The sequence below is a fragment of the Anabrus simplex genome, chromosome 6 (assembly GCF_040414725.1).
Source record: "Anabrus simplex isolate iqAnaSimp1 chromosome 6, ASM4041472v1, whole genome shotgun sequence".
Classification (NCBI taxonomy): domain Eukaryota; kingdom Metazoa; phylum Arthropoda; class Insecta; order Orthoptera; family Tettigoniidae; genus Anabrus; species Anabrus simplex.
Genome location: NC_090270.1, coordinates 39,008,566 through 39,036,006, shown reverse-complemented (window position 1 = coordinate 39,036,006; position 27,441 = coordinate 39,008,566). Strand labels below are relative to the sequence as shown.

At 44.0% G+C, this 27,441-nt stretch overlaps 1 protein-coding gene across 1 annotated transcript in view; it reads left to right on the top strand.

The window, feature by feature from the left end:
- Window positions 1-27,441, top strand: part of LOC136875849 (caspase-3) — a 173,714-nt gene that overhangs the window by 71,093 nt on the left and 75,180 nt on the right. The window contains exon 5 of the mRNA XM_068228218.1: window positions 10,577-10,815. Coding sequence (XP_068084319.1) covers window positions 10,577-10,815 — 239 coding nt within the window. The remainder of the gene's footprint in view (window positions 1-10,576; window positions 10,816-27,441) is intronic.

Here is a 27,441-nt window from a genome sequence, read left to right as displayed (position 1 = left end):
ACACTGACTGACAGAGCAAATGCAACACCAAGGAGGAGTGGTTCGAAATGGATGAAAGTTGGGGAAAAACAGAGTCGGCACGGAAGAATAATTGATGTTTATTTCAAACCGATATGCAGGTTACACAATGCGCACGGCATCAACTCAGTAGGATGTAGGACCACCGCGAGCAGCGATGCACGCAGAAACACGTCGAGGTACAGAGTCAATAAGAGTGCGGATGGTGTCCTGAGGGATGGTTCTCCATTCTCTGTCAACCATTTGCCACAGTTGGTCGTCCGTACGAGGCTGGGGCAGAGTTTGCAAACGGCGTCCAATGAGATCCCACACGTGTTCGATTGGTGAGAGATCCGGAGAGTACGCTGGCCACGGAAGCATCTGTACACCTCGTAGAGCCTGTTGGGAGATGCGAGCAGTGTGTGGGCGGGCATTATCCTGCTGAAACAGAGCATTGGGCAGCCCCTGAAGGTACGGGAGTGCCACCTGCCGCAGCACATGCTGCACGTAGCGGTGGGCATTTAACGTTCCTTGAATACGCACTAGAGGTGACGTGGAATCATACGCAATAGCGCCCCAAACCATGATGCCGCGTTGTCTAGCGGTAGGGCGCTCCACAGTTACTGCCGGATTTGACCTTTCTCCACGCCGACGCCACACTCGTCTGCGGTGACTATCACTGACAGAAGCGTGACTCATCGGAGAACACGACGTTCCGCCATTCCCTCATCCAAGTCGCTCTAGCCCGGCACCATGCCAGGCGTGCACGTCTATGCTGTGGAGTCAATGGTAGTCTTCTGAGCGGACGCCGGGAGTGCAGGCCTCCTTCAACCAATCGACGGGAAATTGTTCTGGTCGATATTGGAACAGCCAGGGTGTCTTGCACATGCTGAAGAATGGCGGTTGACGTGGCGTGCGGGGCTGCCACCGCTTGGCGGCGGATGCGCCGATCCTCGCGTGCTGACGTCACTCGGGCTGCGCCTGGACCCCACGCACGTGCCACATGTCCCTGCGCCAACCATCTTCGCCACAGGCGCTGCACCGTGGACACATCCCTATGGGTATCGGCTGCGATTTGACGAAGCGACCAACCTGCCCTTCTCAACCCGATCACCATACCCCTCGTAAAGTCGTCTGTCTGCTGGAAATGCCTCCGTTGACGGCGGCCTGGCATTCTTAGCTATACACGTGTCCTGTGGCACACGACAACACGTTCTACAATGACTGTCGGCTGAGAAATCACGGTACGAAGTGGGCCATTCGCCAACGCCGTGTCCCATTTATCGTTCGCTACGTGCGCAGCACAGCGGCGCATTTCACATCATGAGCATACCGCAGTGACATCATTCTACCCTGCAATTGGCATAAAGTTCTGACCACTCCTTCTTGGTGTTGCATTTGCTCTGTCAGTCAGTGTATATCTACAGGTGTGGCGGTATTGCATTTTATTATGATAAAGTTTAATTTTGTATATTCGTTGTCTCCATTTTTATTAACGGATGGAATGTTTTGTTGGGCATCTCCGAAATTCGTTAGAAATGGGGACGTATTGTTACGTATGTTGGTAAGTAAAACAATCGTTGTGATTGGATTGTTTTTATCACGTTTTAAACTTACTTCTCTCCACAAAATACCTATATAGACGAGAGTTATGAGATATCAAACGATCACTTTGTTAATGATCTCGCCTGCTATATTAATAGCAACCACAGTGAATATTTCGCAACTAAAGTCAACTCGTTTCCTCATTCCGAGGTGGTCCAGCATTTTTTAGACACGCCCCCCCCCCCAGTGGAGGGGAGTTACATGTATCATTTTTATCGCATATCAATCTTCCTGCCATTTGTAAATCTCTCGCTTTATGGTGCCTGGAATCGAACTTTGGCTCCTGAGAATGGCAGATAATTGTGCTATCCATTACGCTGGTGGACATTCTTAACTACAAAACAAATCGAACATGACTGATGTGTGCTTGCAATGCGCGGGTTGGACACGAAACTATTCACTTATTTGTGGGACGTCATCAGAGCTGCTGTAGGCCTACGCCACGGAGGCAGACACTTCTTAACTACGAAACACAGATGTACCGCATGACTTTGGTTCGTGTTTTCATTTCGTGGGTCGTTTGGACGAAAATTCACAAATTTGTGTCATGTCATCAAAGCTGCAGTAAGGCTTGTACCCACTTCGAAGCGGAATCGTTGTTCCTCTCTGCTGAATTACGTTGGGGGTGTCTTTTATGCAAGATTTATTCTCTGGTTTCCTTCGTCTCGAAAAACCAGGGGGTCTAATACACGAGGGGTCTATTATACGAGTAAATACAGTAATACACCCGTAGTTTCTATGGGCGGAGTCTCTAATGTGTTTCCTAGCAACACACTAGCTAAATCTATATGCGGCCACTGCAGTACCCGAAAAACACATAACATGGATCTTCCAACCCCCATTCACACCAGGCATCATCAAACCGCGTTTGATGAATGTTTCAGTGATAGTCCTCAAACATTTGCCCCGAACTTCCAACCCTCTCACTCTTAAGAGATTCCAAAGCTGGACATTAACTGGTATTCAGGGCCAGGGAAGCAGCCGGCCTTAACATTACCCCTTCCCAGTGCCGAACGCTTATAAGAGTCAAGGTCATTCACAGGTTGTGTGAACCGCTTATAAGTGTCATCCAAGTTCATGTGTTTGTTACAGATTGCGTCAACCAATTATAAGCGTCAGAAGTTCATAGATACTTCTGACATCTATTGGCCTTATTTTGCAACAAAGTTCTACATTTTATTTCCATGGAATATTATATTCCGTGTAAAATTCAAGTGGCCGTACACACGTTTTCCGTGTGGTTAGCAGTCGAAGCAATATGGCTTCCGCGCTAAAACCCCCTGAGTGTAAACAAACAAAGTAATTTAGCAGTGATAATGAACGAATGTTCTTATTTTGCGACGAAAGTGAAGACGAAACTGACAATTATTCTTCCGAATCGAGTGATGTATTCTACGATGACATACACGATCATATATGATACAGTGGGTCTGTATCAAGAACAAACATTTATTGTGAGAAAATTTATTTACATGATAATACAGGTTAAAATAAGCTCTTTCATAGCCTTTTACTTGTTAGAACTATTAGACATTGAAAGAATGAATTTTAGGGTTTCTTTTCCATACCCATCCAACAGGCAACTCCCTCTTGTGGTATGGAATTCACCGAAGCAGTTCCTTTGGGAAGTGAAACATAGAAACACGTTACAATCTATGCATCTGACATATGTTAGTGCAGATCATCCGGGCGCTCTACCCCTTGATCTTGACTTCTGTTGAGTCATCGTTTCTGGTAAATGCATGGCATTTCTTGATCTTTTTGCCAATGGTGGAAGTGGCTGGGCTGGGGTTCGTTTTCTTTGTTCTTCTGCTACTTCGTCATCTTCGTCTTCAATTTCACTTTCTACACTTTTCCTAGTGACATGAGAGTAGATGAGATGCTTTGCAATACATAGCTTGAATGAGAAATAGGTTAGAATGTCTTTCCTTAGCCACTTATTTTGCATAGCAGCCATTCGATACTCGATCCAAGCGGCTGCCAACACAAAATAGAAAAAATGGTGGATTGTTCTAATTGTCCACTTATTAGTCCTGTTTCTCATAGCATACCTGCTGAGGATTTTATCCAAGAGATCAACACCTCCCACGATGTTGTTGTACATTTTGACTAGGAATGGTCGAGGAATACATATGTACTGACCATCTTTCTTTGACCAACGCATGTATTCTTCAATGGGAGCAAGACCGTAGTCTGTTGAAATTAATTTACTATAACCATCTTTTCATCTGCTCTTACAACTTGGTCACTTGCACCTCCCCCTTCGCGCTTCATATCACCATCTCTTTTCAGCGTCACAGATTTTGGAATCCTGTTTACCATGATTGTACCACAAGCTAAAATGGACCTGTGGGTAAACAATGCATCAAAGAGAGTCACAGATAAAGAATATCTGTCCATAAAAATGGTTGAACCAGAAGGAAGCGAGTCCAAGAGTTTAAGTACAACCCTTCATCCAATGTCCATTTTATATGGGAGAGGAACCTTTTCCGACACAATTTCCCTTCCACCTCCTTCGTACAAGGTAAAATCTAAGGGAAGGCCACTGGTACTTGTCATAACAAAGTTTTTTAACCCAACAGGTTGGGGTTTTCCTTTCACATACTGTTTCATCTTCACTTGGCCATGAAAGGAGCATGATGAGATGGTCCCAGAAACCTGAAAAGAAAAATAAACCATAAAATTAGTAACAAGACACTTTTTACTGTTTGAACTACAACACACAATGAGATAATCTGTGAAAATTGGTTTTTATCTGGGTTGATTATTTATTAAATGGACCAGTTGACAAAATTACTCACTCTGTTTTGTGGCGCCATCGCTGAGTAGGATCCCTTCTGGCAGAAACGTCACCATTGGAAACTGTTCTATCATTAGCATCATCATCATCAGAAGCTCCATCTTGCAGAACGCCACTACTAACTGCTGGAGCTTGAATATCAGCCTCAACATCCTCATCTTCAGTTTCAATATTTGAATTGTTTGGATCTACGCCATCCAACATCTCAAAAATCTCATCATCATCCAGCCCTAAAAAAGAAATCGGAAGATCATGTGTAACATAACCTTAAAATATTGATATATTTTTTATTTTTAATACGTTTGTATGGGTTTACATATTTGATATGTATTTACCTCACGGTTCTATTGCATTAAAGCCAAAAACATGACAATTCCGAGAATAAAAATCTAAATACTAAATCACAGACAACCCACGAGAAAACTGCTTGAAAAGTAGTTATAGGAACCCAATGTATCATATATGATACATAAGATATATCTTGGTGTTACACATTGAAATTTTATTGAAAAATTTGTTACTATGATAAAAATATGATCTCCAGACTTGGAGCACAATTAGCAAACAATCTTATGTTATAAAGTACGTAATAACGTAACTTACCGTGTTTATTATGTAGCATTGTTGTTATGGTTCAATCTCCACCTGATTACAACCTCCCCTGCCATCTACCGGGACAGCGAGCAATGAAAAACAAGCGACGGTTGAATAGCGTAGAGTGTAACGAATGTGATACAATGGGTGCAACCTTCCCAACATGCATACGAAGCGCCAGAGAAAATAAATTCCCAGGCCCGGTTTCATCAACACATGTTAGTACTTAACAAGGTGTTAAATCATTTTAACATACGATTTAAGAAAATTTGCGTTTCATCAACAACTGTTAACATTAACAAATGTTAAACTGCGTATTAAAGTTAACATCAGCCATTTCCAATGTTAAATGGCTAACATTAGCATTTAGCAACCTGTTGCAAAATGGCTGCTGTGAATCTCGCTTTCGGTGCGAAATTGCTCTATTTAGATCTTTTACAAAACAGTCCTGATCGAAGAAGAGTTCAGCGACGTAATGACTTTTGAAAATTTGACGGATGAGAAATTTCTTCATAGATACAGGTTATCGAAAATAGTCGTTGCTAAGGTTGTTGACGAAATTCGAGTGAGGTTAGAATATCATACGAAGAGAAACTTAACCTCTTTCTCCAATGTTGCAGGTACTGATAATATTACGATTTTTTGCTACTGGTTATTTTCACATAATGGTCGGAGACAATGCTGGAATTTCTAAAGCCACTGTTACTAGAGCTGTTTGACGAGTGTCTGCAGCAATAGCATCCATGAGGAGGAAGCATATAACATTACATTCCCTTCAGTAGAAGAGCGTCAGCAAATTATCCGCGACTTCTATGAAATAAGCCGTTTTCCTAGTGTTTGTTCTAGGTGCAATAGATTACACACATGAAAGAATCCAATCACCTGGAGGCAATTGGGCCGAAATATATCGTAATCGGAAGGGATACTTTTCTGTTAATGTTCAGGTGATTAATGAGTCTAACCTCCAAATCAGGGATATACTTGCTAGGTGGTCTGGTTCTGCACACGACAATACAATATTTAATAACTCCCATATCGCAGCACAGTTTGAAGTTGGACAATTAACGAAGTGATTTTGTTAGGTGACAGTGGATACCCGCTAAAAAAGTAACTGTTAACCCCATTGAAACCATCGCGGACTTTCTCCCACGCCTTGTCCTTTTGTTTGATCGTCAAGCCATCCGTGCGCTTGCACTCAGTAACTTATATAGCTTACATTTACTAACTAATTCAATTAACAACTCTTTTTCGAAGGAGGAAAAATAATAGAACTACGATTCCGTTTCACTTCTCGCGCCGTATTTTACAGCTGTACACAAACAAAAGCGCATCGGAGCGCGCTGTAAAACAGCATGTTCGTACCACTGCCTCCTTGATTCGCACCAGTTCGCAATATTGGGAGGTTAACAGTCGATTAGTTAACATTTCACAAGAAAAGTTTGATGAAACGCAAAAAACCTAGCAAGATGTTAAAATTTTAACTCCGTATTAACTAACTACTTGTTAGTATATATTTAACATGTGTTGATGAAACCGGGCCCCAGTGTATCATATATGATACAAGGGGTCGCTAGAGGATACCTAACCTAAACAATGCGGTCTCTCATCTCATTTATACCTGTTTAGGTAAATCCTGATGTGATAAATGTAGTGAACAAGCATTAAACATACTTAAAAACAAGGGTCTGGTTTTCAACAGCCACAGTAACTATGCATTACATTCGGAAGTGCAAATCGTAACACACACTATTTCGTGATCCTAAGGATTGGACAGGCTGGGGACTAGGGTTCGGAATAATCGAGATTTTACCCTAGGCTATGAAGATACTAAAATTATCCATACACACACAACTCCCTTCACCTGTATTGTTTAAAATTTAGCACATAATACAAATACACAAATTATACAGAAGACTTGATCTTTTTACAATTATGTACAACTTTAGGTTTGAGGTAGACTCTTCCAAGTCCTTGCTGCCCCAATTTCACTTTACACTCTTTACTTCAGAAATGCTAAGCCTTGGGAAACTTGGCGAATACCTAGCTCGTGTTCGAGGGCTTCTTTCTTCTCCTACTTCCGTCTTCTCTCTTGATTCTTCTCTTCGAGACGCCGTAATCGCACTGGGCGTCGCGATAGCTCGTTGAATGGGAAGCGCAAATCCAGAACTCAAACTCGGCACCTTCAAACTCCAACGTCAGTCAGCTTGACCAATCTCCCTTCACTACTGGTTGCAAGTTTAAGTTGACAGTAGTCCCTCACTGCCACGCGCATCCTTCACAATATTTGGACTGATTCCCTCAGTGGCGCCCGGCCACATACAACTTGCTCTACGGCTCACTGTCACACACGTCTTTCCTCCTATGGGTGGGGGCGGCAGAATAACACCCACAGTATCCCCTGCCTGTCGTAAGAGGCGACTAAAAGGGGTCCCAAGGGCTCTAAACTTTGGAGCGTGGGTTAGCAACCACGGGGCCCTCAGCTGAGCCTGGCGTTGTTTTCACTTACTTGTGCCAGGCTCCTCACTTTCACCTATCCTATCCGACCTCCCTTGGTCAACTCTTGATCTTTTCCGACCCCGACGGTATTATGTATGGAGGCCTAGGGAGTCTTTCATTTTCACGCCCTTCGAGACCCTTGTCTTCCTTTGGCCGATACCTTCATTTTTCGAAGTGTATGACCCCTTTCATTTTTCTCTCCGATTAGTGTTATATAGAGGATGGTTGCCTAGTTGTACTTCCTCCTAAAACAATAATCACCACCACCACCACATACGTCTCCCATAGGTTCTGCACTGATTCTATCTTTAGTCTCTCAAAACCTCTGCCTATATCCTCAAGTTCGAATTTTCCAGAACTCTCACTGAAGTCTGTTGTGTCTCAGTCTGATTGGCTCACATGTTCCTCCCACTAATTAATGGCGGCTGTGTCATAGAACACGCTCGGAAAAAGTATTTTTCTAATGCGTCAAAATCACTGCGTTGGCCTACGTCAGGGCCTCTCAGGGTGCATGCACTGTGCACGGTGCAAAAGACGACTTCGCTTGGTTGCCCAGAGTGCGGAACCCCACTCCTAGATTTGGAGCAATAGCGCTGTCTCTCTTTCGCCACGCCTGTCTCGCTCGCTCCACCTGTCTCCCTCTTCCTCACTTGCTCCGTAGCGCTCCAAATCCGAGCCGAGTTGAGCCGAGCTTGGACGAGTAGCCCAGAGACGAAACGTTGGTCCGAGCCGAGTGGAACCGATGCACTGTGCATAGGAACTCCGCGCCGCTGTTTGCACGCGTGAGATTGTGGGCGTTTGCGAGGCCCTGGCCTACGTGATATTTCCTTCCACTGGCTTCTCGAAATACCCTTAGGGATCCTATTGCGATTCGGCTCTTCCAAAGGGGTACGTGACCTTTCCGACTCGGCTCCTCCAAGGGAGACCCGTCTGATTCGGCTCCTACGAAGTGCCGTGAGGTTAGTATTACCCTCGTACGTAAGAGTATGTCATCATAACCTTCTCTAGCTGTCAAAATCACTCCTGGTTGGCCAGTGAGGCCTTTCCGACTCGGCTCCTCGAAGGGGCTCCGTCCGATTCAGCTCCTCCAAAGTTGTCCGTGAGGTTAGCATTGCCCTTGTACGTAAGGGTATGACGTCATAACATCACCTAGCGGTCAAAAACACTCCAGGTTTGCCAGTGAGGTTAGCATTGCCATTGCACGTGTGCGCATGACGTCATAACCTCACATAGGGGGTAGAAAAGCACCCCAGATCATTCCCTGACCAATTACATCCCTACAATGGAGTCTGTGAAGTTTGGCTTGCTCTCGTATGCAAGGTTACGACGTTATTCGGCGTTCAATGGTCTAGGACCTACATAGGCTTACTACTCATCTAGGGGTCAATGACCTCGCGTCGGGTTCGTAAAGCCTTACTACTCAACTCAGGGTCAATGACTTCGCGTCAGGATCGTAAAGCCTTACTACTCAACTCAGGATCAATAACCTCTTGGGAAAAATGCTTACTCAGCACCCTTTGTTTTAGAACATACATAGTTCATCTACTCTCTTAACACCACAACCCAGTTTAAATATATAGATTCAAACAATTCTTTTGCACTTTAATTACGTCCCATTTTTTCTGGTTCTCAAAAACAGTTCACTCCTTCAACTTTCTGTATTACATACGGACCCCTATACGGCGGAGAATATATGGAACTTCTTCCTCGCTGTAACGTCTCATCTCTAAGCACAAGATGGCGGCTGCTCTTATGAGACGGCCTAAAGGCGCTTGCGCAAGATGGCGGCTGCTCTTATGAGACGGCCTAGGGGCGCTGGCACAAGATGGCGGCTATACATAGGCCCTTATGAGATGGTCTATTGCACAAGATGGCGACTATACATGGGCTCTTATAGAGAAAGATGACTGCCATGGGCGATTGCACAAGATGGCGGCTATACATGGGCTCTTATGGAGAAAGATAACGGCTATGGGCAATTCCACAAGATAGTGGCTATAAATGCGCTCTTATGGAGAAAGATGACGGCCATGGGCAATTGCAAAAGATGGTGGCTAGACACAGGTTGTTATGAGACTAACTTGTAGAACCCATGATCACACAAACGCCCATAAATGGCTTGAAACGTTGTGTGATGTGGTTGGTGTCTGTGAGGGTACATATTTTGGTATAGCCGTGTTGACTCTCGACTGTTTCCATTGGCTTGGCCGTACACAAACACCATCTCGGCTTGTTCCCAACATGAATAGGACATTTTTTCCTCCATTTCTAGTCAGGAATAAGTCCCTGCAGTTTGTCGGTTTTATTAAAGTTCACCCTGTAGGCCTATAGGCCTATGTCAATTTCAACATGTCATTTTTAACATGTTATTGTTAAATGTTAATCAGTAGTGAACCGGTTTTAGATAACCAGCAACAGTGATCATAAAGGTGGCGAATGTGTTGAAATAAGTCTGCAAACAGCAGAAAGAGATTCGTATGGCTTGCAACGAGTGTATATTTGTGGTATAAAATACAGTGTCTATACCACTTTTATTAATAAGAAAAATCTGCATCGCTTATACAGGGTTTATTTATTGTATAGCTAGACAAGTATTAAGCAACTGTATAAGGATTTTTTGTAAGAAGCATGGTGTGTATAGGTCTATATATATTAACTGTTAAGTTCATTTTTTAATCAAATGGTGTTGAACGTAACCATGTTTTAATGTACTCCTTGTCCATGACTGTGAATTTATTCATTATTTAATAATTCAAATTGTTACCAGTCATGTTATTTATTAATTCGTATTCCACAACATGTGTCATATTCTGTTGTCAGGTGGTGAAATAATGATAGGTAATTGAATTACTAATAAAAATCTGCATTACTTATACAAGGTTTATTATTTGTATGAAATAGCAACTTCTAATTCAGTGAGGAAAGCAACGGGAAATGACCTCACACCTCATTTCCATGGTATGCCTCTTCAGTGATGAATAAGCTACCTAACTGATGTTGGAACTGTTGAGATCCCAAACAGCTTTTGGGCTGAGCACTCAACATACATATGCATGCATCAATACAATGTTTGTGTTTTTACAGAGATTCAACTAAAGAAGAATATGCTGATGAAAGATTCTCCTACAGCATGAATCATCCTAAAAGAGGCTATGCAGTCATTTTTAGCCATAAAAGATTCTTGGAACATCTTCATTTGAATGAAAGATACGCTGCAAATATTGATGCAGAAAAACTACGTCGTACTTTCGAGAGGTTCGGCTTCACTACAGAAGTATATATGGACAAGAAGTATCGAGAAATTATGGAAATACTTAACAACTGTAAGTATCATTTCAAGGCAGAAATACTAAATTAATCTTTTTTGCTAGTGGCTTTACGTCGCACCGACACAGATAGGTCTTACGGCGACGATGGGATAGGAAAGGCCTAGGAGTTGGAAGGAAGCGGCCGTGGCCTTAATTAAGGTACATGCCCAGCATTTTCCTGGTGTGAAAATGGGAAACCATGGAAACCAGGGCTGCCGACAGTGGGATTCGAACACACTATCTCCCGGATGCAAGTAAATTATTCTATGTGAAGTCATTGGATACCAACAAATGGGGTAAAACCGACCATTTAAATGTTTATTTGGATACATACGTAGTACTTATGAAATTAAATAAGTCTGTTTTATAATTATTTAGCAATTTTGACGTAATAATAAGGAATTTGAAGTAATCGATAATAATAATAATAATAATAATAATAATAATAATAATAATAATAATAATGCAAAAAGAAAAATATAATTGATTGATGTTATCCCATAAATTGGGGTAATCCTGTTCAGTCAATTATTTTGCTGGGTTACAGGTATTTGACTGTCGTATGTATAATACCAATCAGCGTTTCATTTTTTTAAATTAACATAAAAACTTTAACAAAACAAATAGATAATCACTTAAGGTAGTTAATAATACAATTGATAGAATTACACCGAAGATCTCTAATCACATTATATTTTCAAGCTATTTAGTAAGACTGTTCTAACCAGACGTAAAGAAGTTATGCAATATTAAGTTTGCTAAAAAGTAGGGGGCAGATTTCTATGACGTAAAAAGGTATGAAATATGTATGCGTTTATGACCTAAAAACATAACCTATAAAATTCAAAATATGACTTAATTAATAACATTTATTACATGCAGAAACACTTTTACTATGATTGCTACAGGGTGAAATTAATGTAAAGTTAAAATAGTTTTGATTCTTAAAAATCTTTAACTATAATGGTGAATAGTTCATTAACTCCTTAAGGTTACACTGCGTACTCCTGGGCAAGAATGGACTCTGTGGAAGACGTAGACACTACGGCTACTTTCAGTATTAATTATTCAATTAGTCAAGCAGTAAGAGAGGAGAAATTTAATAATAATGATAATAATAATGATGATATTTGCTTTACGTCCCATTAACTACTTTTACGGTTTTTGGAGACGCCGAGGTGCTGGAATTTTGTCCCGCAGGAGTTCTTTTACGTGCCAGTAAATCTACCAACACGAGGCTGATATACTTGAGCACCTTCAAATACCACCGGATTGAGCCAGGATCGAACCTGCCAAGAAGGCCAGCGCCTCAACCGTCTGAGCCACTCAGCCCGGCAGGAGAAGTTTAGGCGCAGGGATTCTTAGATAAGGAAATTACTTACGGTATTATTAATTAAGCCTAAAGAGTCTTCCTTGCAAGAAGTAAAAGAAGAGAATGGAAGTAGAAGAGAAATACAGTAAAATTCATAGCAAATGCCATAAAACACCTTAAGGTGCGAAATAATGGCCTACAGTCCGCAGTACTGTTGAAATATGAACAGTCTCCTTCAGTGCAATAATTGTCGCTTTATCTCACAAGTGCTTTTGGTCGGTCAATGCAGACATTCAGTTTAATTTTATAGAACATTTAGGAATCATTCGAAGTTAAACTTATTCTATCAGACACTATATTTCCTGATACGAATAGGAATAAATTTTGTAGTTATTAGTGCAAAAGAACAGTGTTAATTTCAGTTAGTGGGAAAACACCACGCACGTGAAGGGATTCAGACTTTATTTTTTCGTGTATGTGGGGAACTACCACAATTTTTCACACAAGTGCAACTTGTTTTACCAAACTAACATTCTGGTTCTAAGTCAGAGCTGAGCCAATGATAAAATATTACGTTACGATTATGAAGCCACGAACCTGCTACGCAGGCGTAGCAGGGGTGAGGTGATACTTCCACGTGGCCCGTCCCAGGTGGAGGATAGGGGGGTCCTAACCGGCTTGCCGGCGGACTTGAGGGAAATAAAATACCTCTCGCGGACCAAACACAATACCCCCTGCGGGTGGGGGGACGCACATGTAGAATACACCCGCGGTATCCCCTGCCTGTCGTAAGAGGCGACAAAAAGGGGCGACCTTGGCGCGGACATGGATTGCGGTTTGGTATACTGTGTGGGACCTCCTGTGGATGGGAGAGGTTGAATACATCCATAGGTAATCCCTGCCTGTCGTAGAAGGCGACTTAAAGGGTCATGTGGCCATGGTCCACTCTTTATTTTTTATTACTTTTCCGAGGGTCAGATATAGACCATTCCAAATTTTGATGTGCGTGCTGCCCGGAGATGGGCCTCTTACGTGTGCGATTACGCCCAAAAGCCCGCAACTGCTCATCCAGGACCATTGCGGGTGGGAGCGCCATGTACCTTGGCAGTAGTATCCGCCTGACAACACAGGTCCCCACACAGCCGAATGCCAGAAGGACATATTATTATTAATTATTTTTTATCTCTATATTTAGTGCTCTGTACACGCTATGGGGTACATGCTATTGCGGGTGACTAGAGGAAGGGAGTCCTAGTGATCATTGCCTCAGTCATCCCGTATTAGGCATCGTCCAACATCGGATCCCGGGCAGTACCTGCTATATGACCAGGTGGGTATGGCCTTGGCTGCTTGGTTCGGCTACAGAGACCCCTGATCGGAGTGAGTGGCATTCGGGGAGGAAGCTTTCGGGCATGGCTTCCAAACGAAGTCGGCTCTCTCAAGGTGGTCTCCCACCTAAGTCTTTAACTTTTGCTTCCCTGAGAGGTTCAACTCCCTAGGAACATGCGCAGGGTGAATGAATGGGACCCAGCTTCCCTAGGTTTCTGGTCGCTACCAGAACCGATGGGCACGATTTTAAGCTGGTGAAGTCGATCCTTTACAGTAGTCACATCGAAGGCGTCTACGGCGAACTGAAGGACCTCAAGAAAATGCGCAACGGTAGTTTGCTTCTGAAGACTCGTACAGCACTGCAAGCTGATCAGTTGCTTAAGTGCGAGCACTTTGGCGAAATCCCCGTCAAAATGGAGGAGCATAAGTCCTTGAACCTGGTTCGCGGAGTCATCTTTTACCGCGACCTTATTTTGAACACTGACGACAAGTTGATGGAAGACATGAAGAACCGTGGCGTGACACACGTCCGGCGCATTACGCGCATGTCAACGGTGAAGACGTTGCCACTGGTGCCTTCATTGTCTCTTTCAAGTTGTCAGTGTTACCAGAGAAAGTCAAGGTAACAACTTATCGTTGCGATGTGAGGCCGTACATCCCGCCTCCTATGCGATGCTATCAATGCCAGCGATTCGGACATATGGTATCTCGCTGTTCGAATCAGCCTGCATGTGATACATGTGGACGAGTAGCTCACGGCGCGGAGGAGTGCACAACTCCATACAAGTGCACTAACTGCTCCGGTTTTCATTCTCCTCGGGATCGGAATTGTCCAACATATCTGAGTGAGAAGAAGATTCAGGAGATCAAGACCCTGGATGGTCTTTCCTACCAGGAAGCGCGCCATAAGTTTAATTCTATGAATACACCTGCCCGTACACTCGACTATAGCTTGATAGCTGAGAGTCTTCCAGGTTCGTCTTTCTCGACATCGTTACCCGTGACGATCGCTGCGCCCATGGCGACTGTTGCTCCTCAGAGCAGCATCGCAAAGAGTAAAAGTCTGTGCAGGCTGGCAGTTCCCAGCCGGCACAGCAAGGGGGGAAGACTAAACCCCCCCCATAAGAGGTCGGCGAAAGCCGTGCCCCAGCTGGCGGAGGCGGTATCGTCGACCAGGGCTGAGAAACCATCTGCCAGCCCGTCTAAATAAGAAAAGAAGGCGGCGAAGAAGAGCGCCCGTGCTGAGCGCTCTCGGAATTCCCCTGCGAAGGAGAAGTCATGCCCCCCATCTGGGGGCTATGAGTCTGCGCCGGGAGGTACTCCTGCTCCCAAACCTGCGCGCTCTCCTCGTAGGGGACCTGCTCGCCCCCGAAAAGCGTTGAAGTTCTGGGCGGCATCCCTGCCATCTTTTGATGACGGGATGGATGTCGCGCTGTCCTGTACATCTACGGATGTAGAAGTAGATAGTGTTTAGGCTTACGAGCATTTTGTCGCTCATAATCTAACACTCCTTTTATAATCCACGCTATGGCACTGTTGCAATGGAATTGTAACGGTTATGACAGGCATCTTGTTGAGTTACGTCAGCTCATTAGTGAGTACGCAGCGAGTATAGTCTGTATTCAGGAGACCAGACCTGGTCATCATACGGTCTTGAGAAATTTCCGACTATACTCGACAGAACGGTACTATGCTCACCGGGCTTCCGATGGTGTTGGCATTTTTGTACGTTCTGATACCTACAGCGAAGAGGTTCCATTAAGAATCCCACTCGAGGCTGTAGCTGTTCGCGTTCCGCTGCCTGTCATAGCAACAGTGTGTAATGTTTATTTTCCACCAGGCCAGCATCTGAACATAAATGATGTCGCTGATCTTATAGATCAGTTTCCACCACCCTTCCTCTTATTGGGCGATTTTAACGCCCATCACCCCATATGGGACTCTGAGACGCCTTGCCCCCGGGAAAGAGAGCTGGAAACACTACTAACAGAGCAGGATTTATGTATTTTGAACACAGGGGAACCACCTTACGGCACATATTCTCGCATAGAAGTAAGTCTATGCAGCCGAACGTTGGTTCCACTGTTTCGGTGGAATGCACACGATGATCTCTGTGACAGTGACTATTTTTCCATCATTCTTACTTTGTTGAAACATAAACCCGTCGAGGCTCCCCCTCGATGGATTCTTAAACATGCTGATTGGCCAAAGTACACATCACTAGCTGTCTTTAACGATGATATCAGGCGGACCGTCGGCGAGGAAATAACTTACGTCACCTAAGTTATTCTTGCTGCTGCTGAGGAGTCCATTCCGTTTTTCTCGGGGACTCCTCACCGAAAACTCGTTCCTTGGTGGAACGATGAAAGAGCAGCAGCCATCAAAGAACGCCGTCGCGCTCATAAGCGTTACCGTAGACAGCCTACTGTGGCCAAGTGGGTAACATTTAAGAAACTCCGCGCTAAGGCGCGAGTTCTTATTCGACAAAGTAAGAAGGCTTCATGGGAGAGATGTGTGTAGTCTATGACGCCACATACTCCATCATCCCAAGTGTTGACTAAGCTTCGACAGATTTCGGATATCCAAGGATCATCTGCTGTACCGGGAATTTCCCTCTCGCGATTGCTGACCATCTAGCTAGTCATTTCGCGGATGTATCTGGCTCCGGGAATTACCATCCTGATTTCTACGCTCTGAAGCGGGAGGCAGAACTTCATCACCTTAGTTTTGCCACCCAAGCTTCAGAGGACTACAACGTGCCCTTTACGAATTGGGAACTCCGCAGCGCCTTAGCGCTTTGTAAGGACACGTCTCCTGGACCGGACAACATCCATAACCAGATGTTGAAACACCTTAGTGATGATAGTTTACTATATCTCCTTCGTGTGTTCAACCGTATCTGGATAGAGGGTGATTTTCCGTCTCAGTGGCGAGAGGGCCTAGTCATTCCTGTCCTCAGGCCTGACAAGGATCCTGAGTATGCAGGAAGTTACAGAATAATTTGTCTTACAAACTGCCTGTGTAAGCTATTTGAGAGGATGGTAAATCGCCGACTCGTGTGGTGTCTGGAGAAACAAGGACTCTTGTCCGAGTACCAATGTGGTTTTCGAGCCGCTCGATCCACCACTGACCACTTGGTACGCCTGGAGAGCTCTACCCAGAATGCGTTTCTCCGCAAACAGCACTTGGTAGCTGTTTTCTTTGACTTGGAGAAGGCCTACGACTACACATGGCGATATGGTATCCTTTCAGTCCTGCATCAATGGAGATTCCGAGGTCACTTGCCGGTATTTATTGCGAATTTTTTGTCCCTCCGTCTATTCCGTGTCCGAGTGGGGAGGACATATTCGCAATACCACGTTCAAGAAAATGGAGTCCCACAGGGATCGGTCCTTAGTGTCACTCTGTTCGCGATTACCATAAACGGTATTGTTGCTGCTGCTGGTCCAGCAGAAATACCGTTCCTATATGTGGACGACTTTGCTCTGCACTATAGCTCGTGCAGTATGACAGTCGCAGAGCGACAGTTACAGCAGGCTATTAGGAGGGTGGAGCAGTGGACCTTAAAACATGGCTTTCGGTTTTCTGCCGCAAAGATCTCTGTTGTCCACTTTTGTCGTCAACGTACTCTTCACCCTCATCCCGAGCTCTATTTAGGAAATGTCGTTCTGCCAGTTGTTGACACTTACCGATTTCATGGGTTCCTTTTCGATAGTAAATTATCGTGGGAGCCATCTGTTCGGCAGTTGAAAGTGCAATGCACTAGGAAGCTTAATATCATGAAGTTTCTTAGCAGCACTTCTTGGGGGGCTGACCGCACGGTGCTCCTAGGATTCTATAGGGCACATATTTTATCCCGGTTAGACTACGGCAGTGCAGCATATGGCTCAGCAAGACCAAGTGTTCTTTCAAAGCTGAACAGCATCCACCACAGCGGGGTTCGGCTGGCGACTGGTGCTTTTCGAACAAGCCCCATAGCTAGCCTGCTCGCTGAGTCTGGTGTGTCGCCTTTACATCTGAGGCGCCAGCAAATGCTTCTTACCTATGCTGCTAATTTGCGACAGATGCCACTTCATCCAAGCTATCCTTGCGTGTTCAACAATGGCAACCGTTTGCTGTGCGCTGCTTGTCCTCGAGCGACGCGGCCGGTTGGGATACGCTTGGATAGCAGTTCCGAATTGTTTGACGTACCTTCGGTTCCTTGTCTTGTCAGACAACCAAGTGGGGTACCTCCGTGGGTCGTACGACGACCTGAAATAATCCTGGATCTGCACACTGGCCCAAAGGAAAACACGGACCCTTCGATTTATCGGAGACTCTTCCGGTCCGTTGTTGGCCGCTATCCGGGTTCAGTCGTCGTCTACACGGATGGTTCAAGGACAGATACGAAGATGGGCTGTACGTTCGTTGTTGACAATGATAGGTTCCTTTTTGCTCTTCCGGCAATCTGTAGTGTGTACACAACAGAGCTCTATGCTATCTGTGAGGCTCTGCGGTACGCACTGTACAATGAGCGCCGACACTTTCTTCTGTGTACTGACTCCTTGAGTTCGCTCCAGTCTATAGATACCTGTTTCCCTCGGGACCCTCTGGTGCAGCGGATCCAGGACCTGCTGGCCGGGTGTTGGGATGCCGGCACCAGAATCACGTTTCTGTGGCTCCCAAGCCACATGGGCATAGAGGGAAACGAGTTAACAGATCAGGCTGCCAAGGAGTCAGTTACACTGCCCCCGTTGCCTTTCAAGGTTCCAGCAAGTGATATTCGCTCCCAGCTGAGACATCTGGTTATGTCCCATTGGGAGATGGAGTGGCAGGCCACTCCACTTTCCAATAAGCTGGGAGCGATAAAAGGAACAACGACGGTATGGAGGACTTCCCTTCAGGCTTCGCGGAGGGAAGCCGTGGTATTATGTCGTCTTCGGATCGGCCACGGTATCTTGACTCACTCGCATCTTTTGAAAGGAGAACCCCCTCCGGTGTGTAGCTGCGGTGACCATCTTACCGTGGTACATATCCTTACGGACTGTGTGGACCTGGTCGATCTGCGCTGTAGTCTTAAACTTCCGAGTACAATCTCCCTTATCTTGCGAGATGACGAGCAGTCAGCAGACCTCGTCATCCGCTTTATGAGAGATAGTGGTCTGTTTTATCGCGTGTGATAATGTCCTTTGTCCTAGTGTTTTTTGTGTGACTTGCGCTTTTATCCCATTGACTTCATTTTAGTTTGTGTTGCGTATTTTAATGTGTTATTTTAACGTCTTTCGTAAATTATGTACTACTAGGCAATGCCTTATTCCTTAGTTTTCCTGTATTTTCTCGTATTTTATTAGGAAATAAGGCATTGCGTATTAGATCCACTGATTGTTTTAATCTCACCCACATATTTCTCTATCACCATTTTTAAACTCTAGTCAGTGGATGCTTTTTATAATTTTAATTGCCATATATCATGACATTCATCTCGTTCCATTAGGGGCCGATGACCTTCGATGTTAGGCTCCTTAAAACACCAAGCATCATCATCATCATCATCGATTACGAAGTGCTGTGGTTTTCGTGAAATTATTCCAATACTCGGGGGACTGTTAAATGTGGACACTCGCGTAACATAATCAGTGAGTGGTTACCCCGCGCCGAGACCTTCCAGAATCAATGACGACCATTGCTGCTTACAATGGATCGCGGTTCCGTGATTTGGTTGCTGAATACGAGGAATCGTGTTTCCATGGTTGGGACACCGTTCAACAAGGAGTTTATACAGAGACAACTTCACTGTAACCAGCAGAATTTTAAGGTGAACCTTATTTGAATAAAGTCAGTATTTTAAAGATCTGAACTGATTGTAGTTAGGACCTCTCTCTGTACCCAGCTCTAGTCTACACTGAGTGTGCACTGCGGTTACGACTTCTTAAACACTCCGAAATAACTAGTGGCGTATCACTCAATAATTTCCCGGTACAGTATGTATGTATGTATGTATGTTTCACATAGCTCTCAACCATAACTGATAGAATATATGAATTACTATCTGAATAAAATATTTTAAGGGTAAGACACTTATAGCGCCCTAAGGGGAGGGAGTGGTGAAATATAAAAATAATAAAAACGACAGATATTAGTGTCAAATACATAGATTTTGTTGTCTCTGAGGTGAACTGTGGTACTCAAGTTCAGCCCGTCAGAATTGGGGTTAGAAGAGGTGAGAAATAATGTACAAAATGACTGATATTAGGGATGTATGTGTGCGTTTTCAGAATAGGTCTACACCAAACATGTTACACGTGGCTTAGTATCAGAAATAAATACTGTAGGGTTCATACACTCCTAGCACCCATCAGGTGGGATGGAAAGGGGTGAAATATATAAGTAATAGAAAACTTCCAATATTAATGCAGCATCCATAGTTTTCGGGGTCTTTAAGATGAACAGTGACATTCCGGATGTATTTTAAGTCCAATGTCACTCCCCATCGATATGGGACGTGAGAAGGATTGGAAAAGAAACTGTCCAAAATGACCGAGATTATGGATGTATGTTTGTATGTTCCAGCGTAGCTCACAGGCAAACTTGGTAAAAATATGACTTTTTATCTGGAAAAAATGCTATTGTGGTAAGACACCACTAACTTGCGTAGGGGAGGGGGTGAAATATCAAGTAAAATTATTCACAATACTGCGCTGATACATTCATAGTTCATTACATCAGCAATGATGTTCAAATATTCCACACACAAAATTGATTAGGTTTGCTTTTACCCTCATGCGTTCACTTAAAGAAATGCATGATCACAGTTCACACTTGAGTTAAAGGAGTTCGATGCGCGAGATAAATTCCAAACCATGTATTTTAACCGAGTTGCTTACAAAATATTTGGTTATATTTGATAGGGTTGAAGCATAATTCAATTGTCACATACCGGGCCTTCTCAAAATATAAGTTTTGAAAGTTACTTCACAGTTCGCAACAAATGTTTGATTCTTACAACGGCACACGCATAGTTAAAATATGTCCCAAAGAGTCTACAATAGTTAGTATATTATACGTTATCCAGCTTTAAATTAATTAACTGTTGGGCTTCCATTTTAAAAAACACACGACCTCCATTCTTATCCATCGCATAAATAACATTAATGGACAAGAATTAAATGAAAACAGTGCAAGGGAGGATGGAGAAAAAGACAACATTCGTGAACAGATTCCTACAAGGATAGTAAGATCCACACATTAAGTTAACATAACCTTCAATTACAGTCAATTGACTTAGGACTACAGTATACCACTAAGTTAAAGAACAACCAAGAAAGAAAATTATGTATAGGCCTACAACCCAGATCAAAGTAAAATACATCGAAAATTAGAACAAGCAAGATACTGTGGTGGCATCGGGAAGAATGAACTCGCCCCACATACAGAACACACCCTTGTGCACGATGCAACATTGCATCAGGGTATAGCTTGCTAAACTAGCGTCATTCGGCTGCGTGGAGTGAGCATGAGCATCACGCCTGTTTGTGTCTTGTTGGTGTAATCAGTGTAACCTATCTCACATGCAAAGGTGTACTAAAACTGTGTGTGGTGTAAATAAATCTTATTATCCATGAGGGCTGGTTTATTTATGAACGATGTGGAGCTGCCTACAACCAAGACTCCATAATACAACAGATCACATAAACCCAGTACTGCGCACTGAAAACATGTTACATAATCAGAAGGACTTGTATAATACGCGAACCATTTCTTGATACCAAGTTTTACGGGGTTGAGGAGGGAGCTCTCCCGGTTCCGGTTATAATGCCAACTGAATGGAATTGAAATCTGAATTGAATCGATAATATGATCGATCTATATTAATTTTCTAAACTTATATTATCTTAAGCCAACAACTGTATCACACACACATTATATAACATTATGTAATATTTCTCTATGCGAATCTTCTTCCTAGCATGATTTTTATAGTCTGGCTTGGCTGTGTAAATAACAACAGTACTAGTACGTAAAGTGTACGCCAGATGTCTCACGGCGATGCATAAGCGATTCATAGTTTGTGTTTCAAAGGTTGTCAATACTAATCTCGAAGATAACCGAGGTCTACGGATTCAGCACTAGGGAGCTCAGGTACCGTATCAAGAAAAGGTTCGAGCTGCTGCTTGGCAGCGGACCTGAACGGTTGCCTCGTATAGTGTGTGCGGTTGCGAGTAACGTACGGTCGAGTGTAGTGCAGTACAGTGTGTGCTACATAGTGTAGTGTGTGTGATATGGCAGAGCATAGTGGGGGTGAGGAATCGCGTCACAGCTACAGGTTGAAATGGAAATAGAACTCCGTATGGAAGATGATAACTCACTACTTGATTCCGCTCAATTACCCAATTTTACTTCTCAAAATATGGAAGGATCCAATGATCAACCCCACTCTGATTCTACTCCGCCTGTTGTAACTGAAACGTGTCCTAGTACTCACTACGGACCATATATTGTATGTGCAGTCTACCAATCCACAAAATATCAGTCATTTGCACCCAACGGTTTGGGGGCAAAAACTTCATGAAAATAATTTAAGTGCGAAATCCATTACTCGCAAAGGGCGTAATCGCCCTTCAGTTTGAATTTTCATATGCAGTGCAAGCTAATGCTTTCTTAACTAATCCTCTTCTCAACACTCTTCAAGTTAAAGCATTCATACCTAGTTCCAATATTATGCGTGTGGCCATCATCCGTGATGTTGTAAAAACACTTACTGAATCTGAGATTCTTAAAAACTTAAAGTCCACGACCCAGTTAAATCTGTTAAATGCCTTAACCGTCGAGTCCGCAACAAGGTAATACAGAATATCTACCCACGGGCTCTGTTAAAGTAGTATTTCCTGGTCAGGCGTTACCTCAACATGTTTCCCTATACAGTGTTTATATGGAGGCTGAACCGTTTATTTTTGTTCCTATTCTTTGCCGTAAGTGCCAAAAGTATGGCCATAGAGACAAGAATTGTGGGGCAAATACTACCAGATTGTGGTCGCTGTTCCCTTTCTCATTCTGCTGAAGACTGTCTAGAAACATTCTTCAAATGTGTTCACTGCCAAGGACCCCATTTGACTGATTCTGCCTCCTATTCCAAACAACGCCAACTCCAAATTAAGAAAATCATGAGCACTGAAAATATCTCTGTTAATGACGCCTTGTCTAAGCTTCATCCCGCAAGTTATTCTCCTGATCGGCATCAGCAACAATTTCCCCCTCTACTTCAGGCTACATCTCCTATGCCTGCCGAATAACCAAGAAAACGCAAATTCGCCCTAATTATTACTCATCAACCTCGGCCTGTACCTGTACCAGGATATGACCGAGATGGTTATCTAAATCTCTTCCGTGCTCCTCCGGCACCAGCTTCTCAAGCCCTTCCATTGCCATCCACTCCCCATTCAACCGCCCCATCTGTATCCCCCGCCTTCGGAGCTCGTTCTGTGTCCGGAAGTGTGTCACAACCACCGTTGGCAGACAATATCCAACGCCAACGTCTATATCTACGACATGATATTACCTATAAACTTTCACAATTAATCCAACTCCTGGGTGATAATCATCAAGTATGTCATGCTCTTCACATGTTAAAAGATAGTGTATACCCTATGTTTTCTTTTTATGATCAGTCTCACGCAATGGGATGCTAGGAGCATCCTAACTAAACAACATGAACTAAAATTACTTATCCAACAAACACACCCTCAGATTGTAGCTTTAAAAGAAACATGGTTTTTGCCGAGTCATTTCTTTCCGTTCCAGGTTACAATATTGAACGATATGATGACCGAGGATTTGGTGGCGTGGCACTCGTCGGTCAAAATAATATATCAGATCAATCATTACACATTACTACTCAACTTCCTTCCACCTTTAGTATCGGTATACTTTATCGTGATATATACATTATCAATATCTATTTCCCCCCCCCCCCCCGATTTTTATCTTTCAGAAGGACAATGGTTGAACTATTTCGCTCAATTTGATCATGCCTCAAAGATCCTCATCCTCGGAGATATGAATTGTCACCATACAGTATGAGGTAGTGACTCTGACTCGTCGAGAGGTATCCATCTCTTAGATGTGTCATATCACCATAATCTCATAATATTTAACGATGGCTCTCCTCAAGATTGACTCCCCCAGGCTCCCCACCCAGCGCGGTAGATCTTACTCTATGTCGTAGTGCTATGGCACCACTCACATCCTGGCATACTTTGGTGGATACCTTTACAAGCAATCACTTTCCCATCATTATTATGTACGGCCTCAGTAGACCGAACCCGTCTCTGTTTGACAGCAGACATATTCCTACCGTACGATCACTTAAGAACTTTGACGCGAACACCTACCAACACTTTATCGCGACTCAACTTTCTCTTATGCCTTCTCATATGCTAACATATGACTCACTCCTGCAGATCGTCTTTCGCTACATCAATATCTATCACCCTTTTAAAGTCGTTCACAGTCCTCAATCACGGCAACTTGGTCGTTTGCGTTGGTGGGATTATGATTGCCACAATATTATACAAAAACGTAAAAGATTATTTCGCCTTTACCGAAAAAACTTATCGCCTCACAACTATTTCGCTTTAAAACATCATATTGCTTATTCCCGCCGAGCGCCGGGAAGCGTGGAGGAGCTTTATTTCACCACTTACAACATCCACACCGGTTACGCAACTCTGGTATGCTGTTCGAACATTAACCCGTGTTTCTCAACATGCGGCAAGTGCGATAATCCCAACTGATGTGCTTGAGCAGTTTCCACATTCCCTCACTCCGGACTATGTCGTCCCTGTCAGTCCATTTCCACAAGCCGATTCCAGTCGTTATTCTTCCGTTTTATTACAACCTATTACACTATATGAATTCGAAGCAGAACTCCCTACATCCTCTCAGTCAGCACCTGGCCCTGATTACATTACCTACAGTATGCTGCACTTGTTGCCACTCACAGCTAAGCAAGTCATTCTTAAATACGATAATAACATGTTATATACACTTTAAGTGCCCTGTCAATGGAATGACTTCTTTCTTGTGCCCATCCTTAAACCGAATAAGATAGCCTCTGATTTTCGCAGTTACCGGGGGATTGTTCTCAGTTCGTGTATGAGGAAAACATTTCCCAAAATACTACTCCAGAGATTTCTTTGGGTACTCGAATATTATAATCTGGTCCTAAAAAAATTCAATATGCATTTCTTAAGGGCCGTACCACTCAAGATGCTATAAACACCTGTGTACTCGACCTAATATTGGCCAAGGCACGTCACCACAGTAGGTACCATAGGTACGTTTCTTGATATTCAAGGCGCATATGATTCTATTTCGTTACATATGTTATGGGATTGCCTTTCTGCTAAGAATTTCTCACCTGGTTTTATTTCCCTCTTACAGCAATTATTTACATACCGTAATCTTATAATAAAATCGTCTCAACGTCCTATTTCTAGTCGGCACTTGTCAAATGGCTTACCGCAGGGAGATATTTTCAGCGGAATACTTTTTGCTCTTTATATGAGCGATTTTGACAGGTTAATGACGCGCTCCGGCCGCATAATAGCGTACGCTGACGATATCGTTCTTTACCTGTCTCACATCAACATAGATGGTGTCCATGTCCTAGATATGGCTTCTAACACTATTTTAGCACATCTAAATACGATACAATTCAGCGCTTTCCGCATTTGTTTCGGTGCTCTTCACACAACGCCTACTAACGCATTACTTGTGGAAGCTGGCGATCCCGCCCTCAAAATACGACGACTTACGTTAACAAAAAAAATACCTCCTCAAGAAATTTGCCATCATCGCTACTCCCCTCATACCTAAATTACAACTCTTGTTCGAACTTTCCGCTCCTCCCCGTCACCGTCTTCAAAAAATTCCGGCACTATATCACACATATAGTTATTTACATGGATACCGCGATGCTCTTTTGCGGATGCCTACACTGCCGTATTACGGTACTCGTTTTCTTATGAATCTTTCATTCGTCGCCCTTATATTATTCTCCCTAATGCTTCTAACTATTGCTGCGATGTCAAACAGCACTGTACACAGGAACAGCTTCACAAAAATATACGTGTCTCCCCTTTTACAAATACTGTCGATATATACACAGATGGCTCTAAGTCATCGACTGGCGTTGGAGCGGCCTTTTATGCTGTTCAACCTCAGTTTGCCCAACAATTTAGATTACCTAGTCACTTCTCCATTTATTCTGCTGAATTTTTTGCCGTACGCCAAGCTACACAACAAAATTATGCAAAAGCAACCATCTACACTGATTCCATGAGCGTATTACAATCACTCTCCTCCACCTCCTTCTCATACAATTGGTACCTATATAACGTAAAACATCTTATTTATACACAGACGCTGCACACACAACACAGGAGGGCAAGAGGCGAGGAGACACACAACACAGCACGCATCGCTTCTTCGTCTCATCCTTTACTTTTGATCGGCCGAGGGGACGCCACATCTATACTTCGTCCTTCGCCGAGCCAATTAGCATATCGGCTGTCTCCAAGTTGGGTTGACGGCCATCCCGAGCCATGTATACTCTCCTAGTCAGTGATGTTGACCCAGCTCTATCAGTTGAAGACATTGCTAATGAACTTCGCCCGCTCGGTGTCTTCAGTGTCACTCGTCTTTATTACGGCTCTGTTCCCGCACCGGAGATACTTCTTCATTTCCACTCTGCCAGTACATGCAACTCTGTCCAAACTACCGGCGTGGTTATCCAGCTCAGACGTCATCGAGTATCACCTACCCCAGCAAACATCAGCGCTCAAGCACCTGCTCCGCCCGCCGCTCGCCTGCCTCCTCCATATAATCCACCCCCACTTCCATCGCCTTCTTGTTGCCCCACTACCATCGCCACCACTACCATTTCTCCCAACATTTCGCCTACCATACCTGTCCCTACCACGATAACTCCCACTATCACTATTACTTCTACGCAACTTTATCCCATCATTTCTATTACTACTACTACCTCGTCCCATCCATCTCCTCTCCTGACCTCTCATCCTCTCCCTCCCAACTCTGAGCAGACAAGTCGCCAGGAAACGTCTCAACCACCATCTACCGAGGGAACTTCTACCGATCCTTCTGAAAATGCGGCACATCCATCTTCGCCACTACCGCCATCTGATCGTACCTCAACTTACAGCTGTGTTCTGCGCGGTATGGACCCCAACGTACCGTAGCGCCTGCTGCCATCACACGTGACCTTCGCCAGGCAGGAGTACCTGTCAAGCAAGCATCCCGTATTTATAACTCCGACGGTCCCACATTTCTGGTGAGACTCCAGCTGCCGACGCACGCCGACGTTCAGCGCCTTATCGATCAAGGCATCCACATCTATGGGCGCTATCATAGGGTTGAACCCTCCCATTCTTCTCCACTCCCATCGCACCGTATGCCCACACCACGCAGCCGTCCCCGGCCCGTTCCATCACCCCAATCTCCTCGTCCTCATCTCACCGCTCCACCACCTCCCAACTACTTTACGCCTCTCTTACCCAACCCGGACCTTTTCAACCTTATCCTCACTTCCCTTCTTAACTTCTCCTCATTTTACCATCTCCTAGCCCTCCATCTTTTCTGTCGCACCGTCATGTAAAGCTCTGTATCTAATATATTGTATTGTATCTCAGCTCAATAAAGACTCATCTCTCTGTTCTCAAAATAACAAAAAAAAAAAAAAAGAAGGCTCCTTTGCTCAACACTCCTTAATATGACACGTCTCCTTTCCCATCTCCTTCTCTCAAACCTCCTCAACCCCGCCCAATCTCCCGGCTAGAGGGAGGGCGTTACCCTCCAGGTGGCACGCCCCACCCCTTCAGGGTAGGGAATGAAAGCATTCTTAGTTAGTTAGTTAGCTAGTTATTTATACCACACATTCCAGCTATTTGTGTACTGTATGGCAACAGCTACGAACGGCTACACCTGTATATCACCAGCAGAGC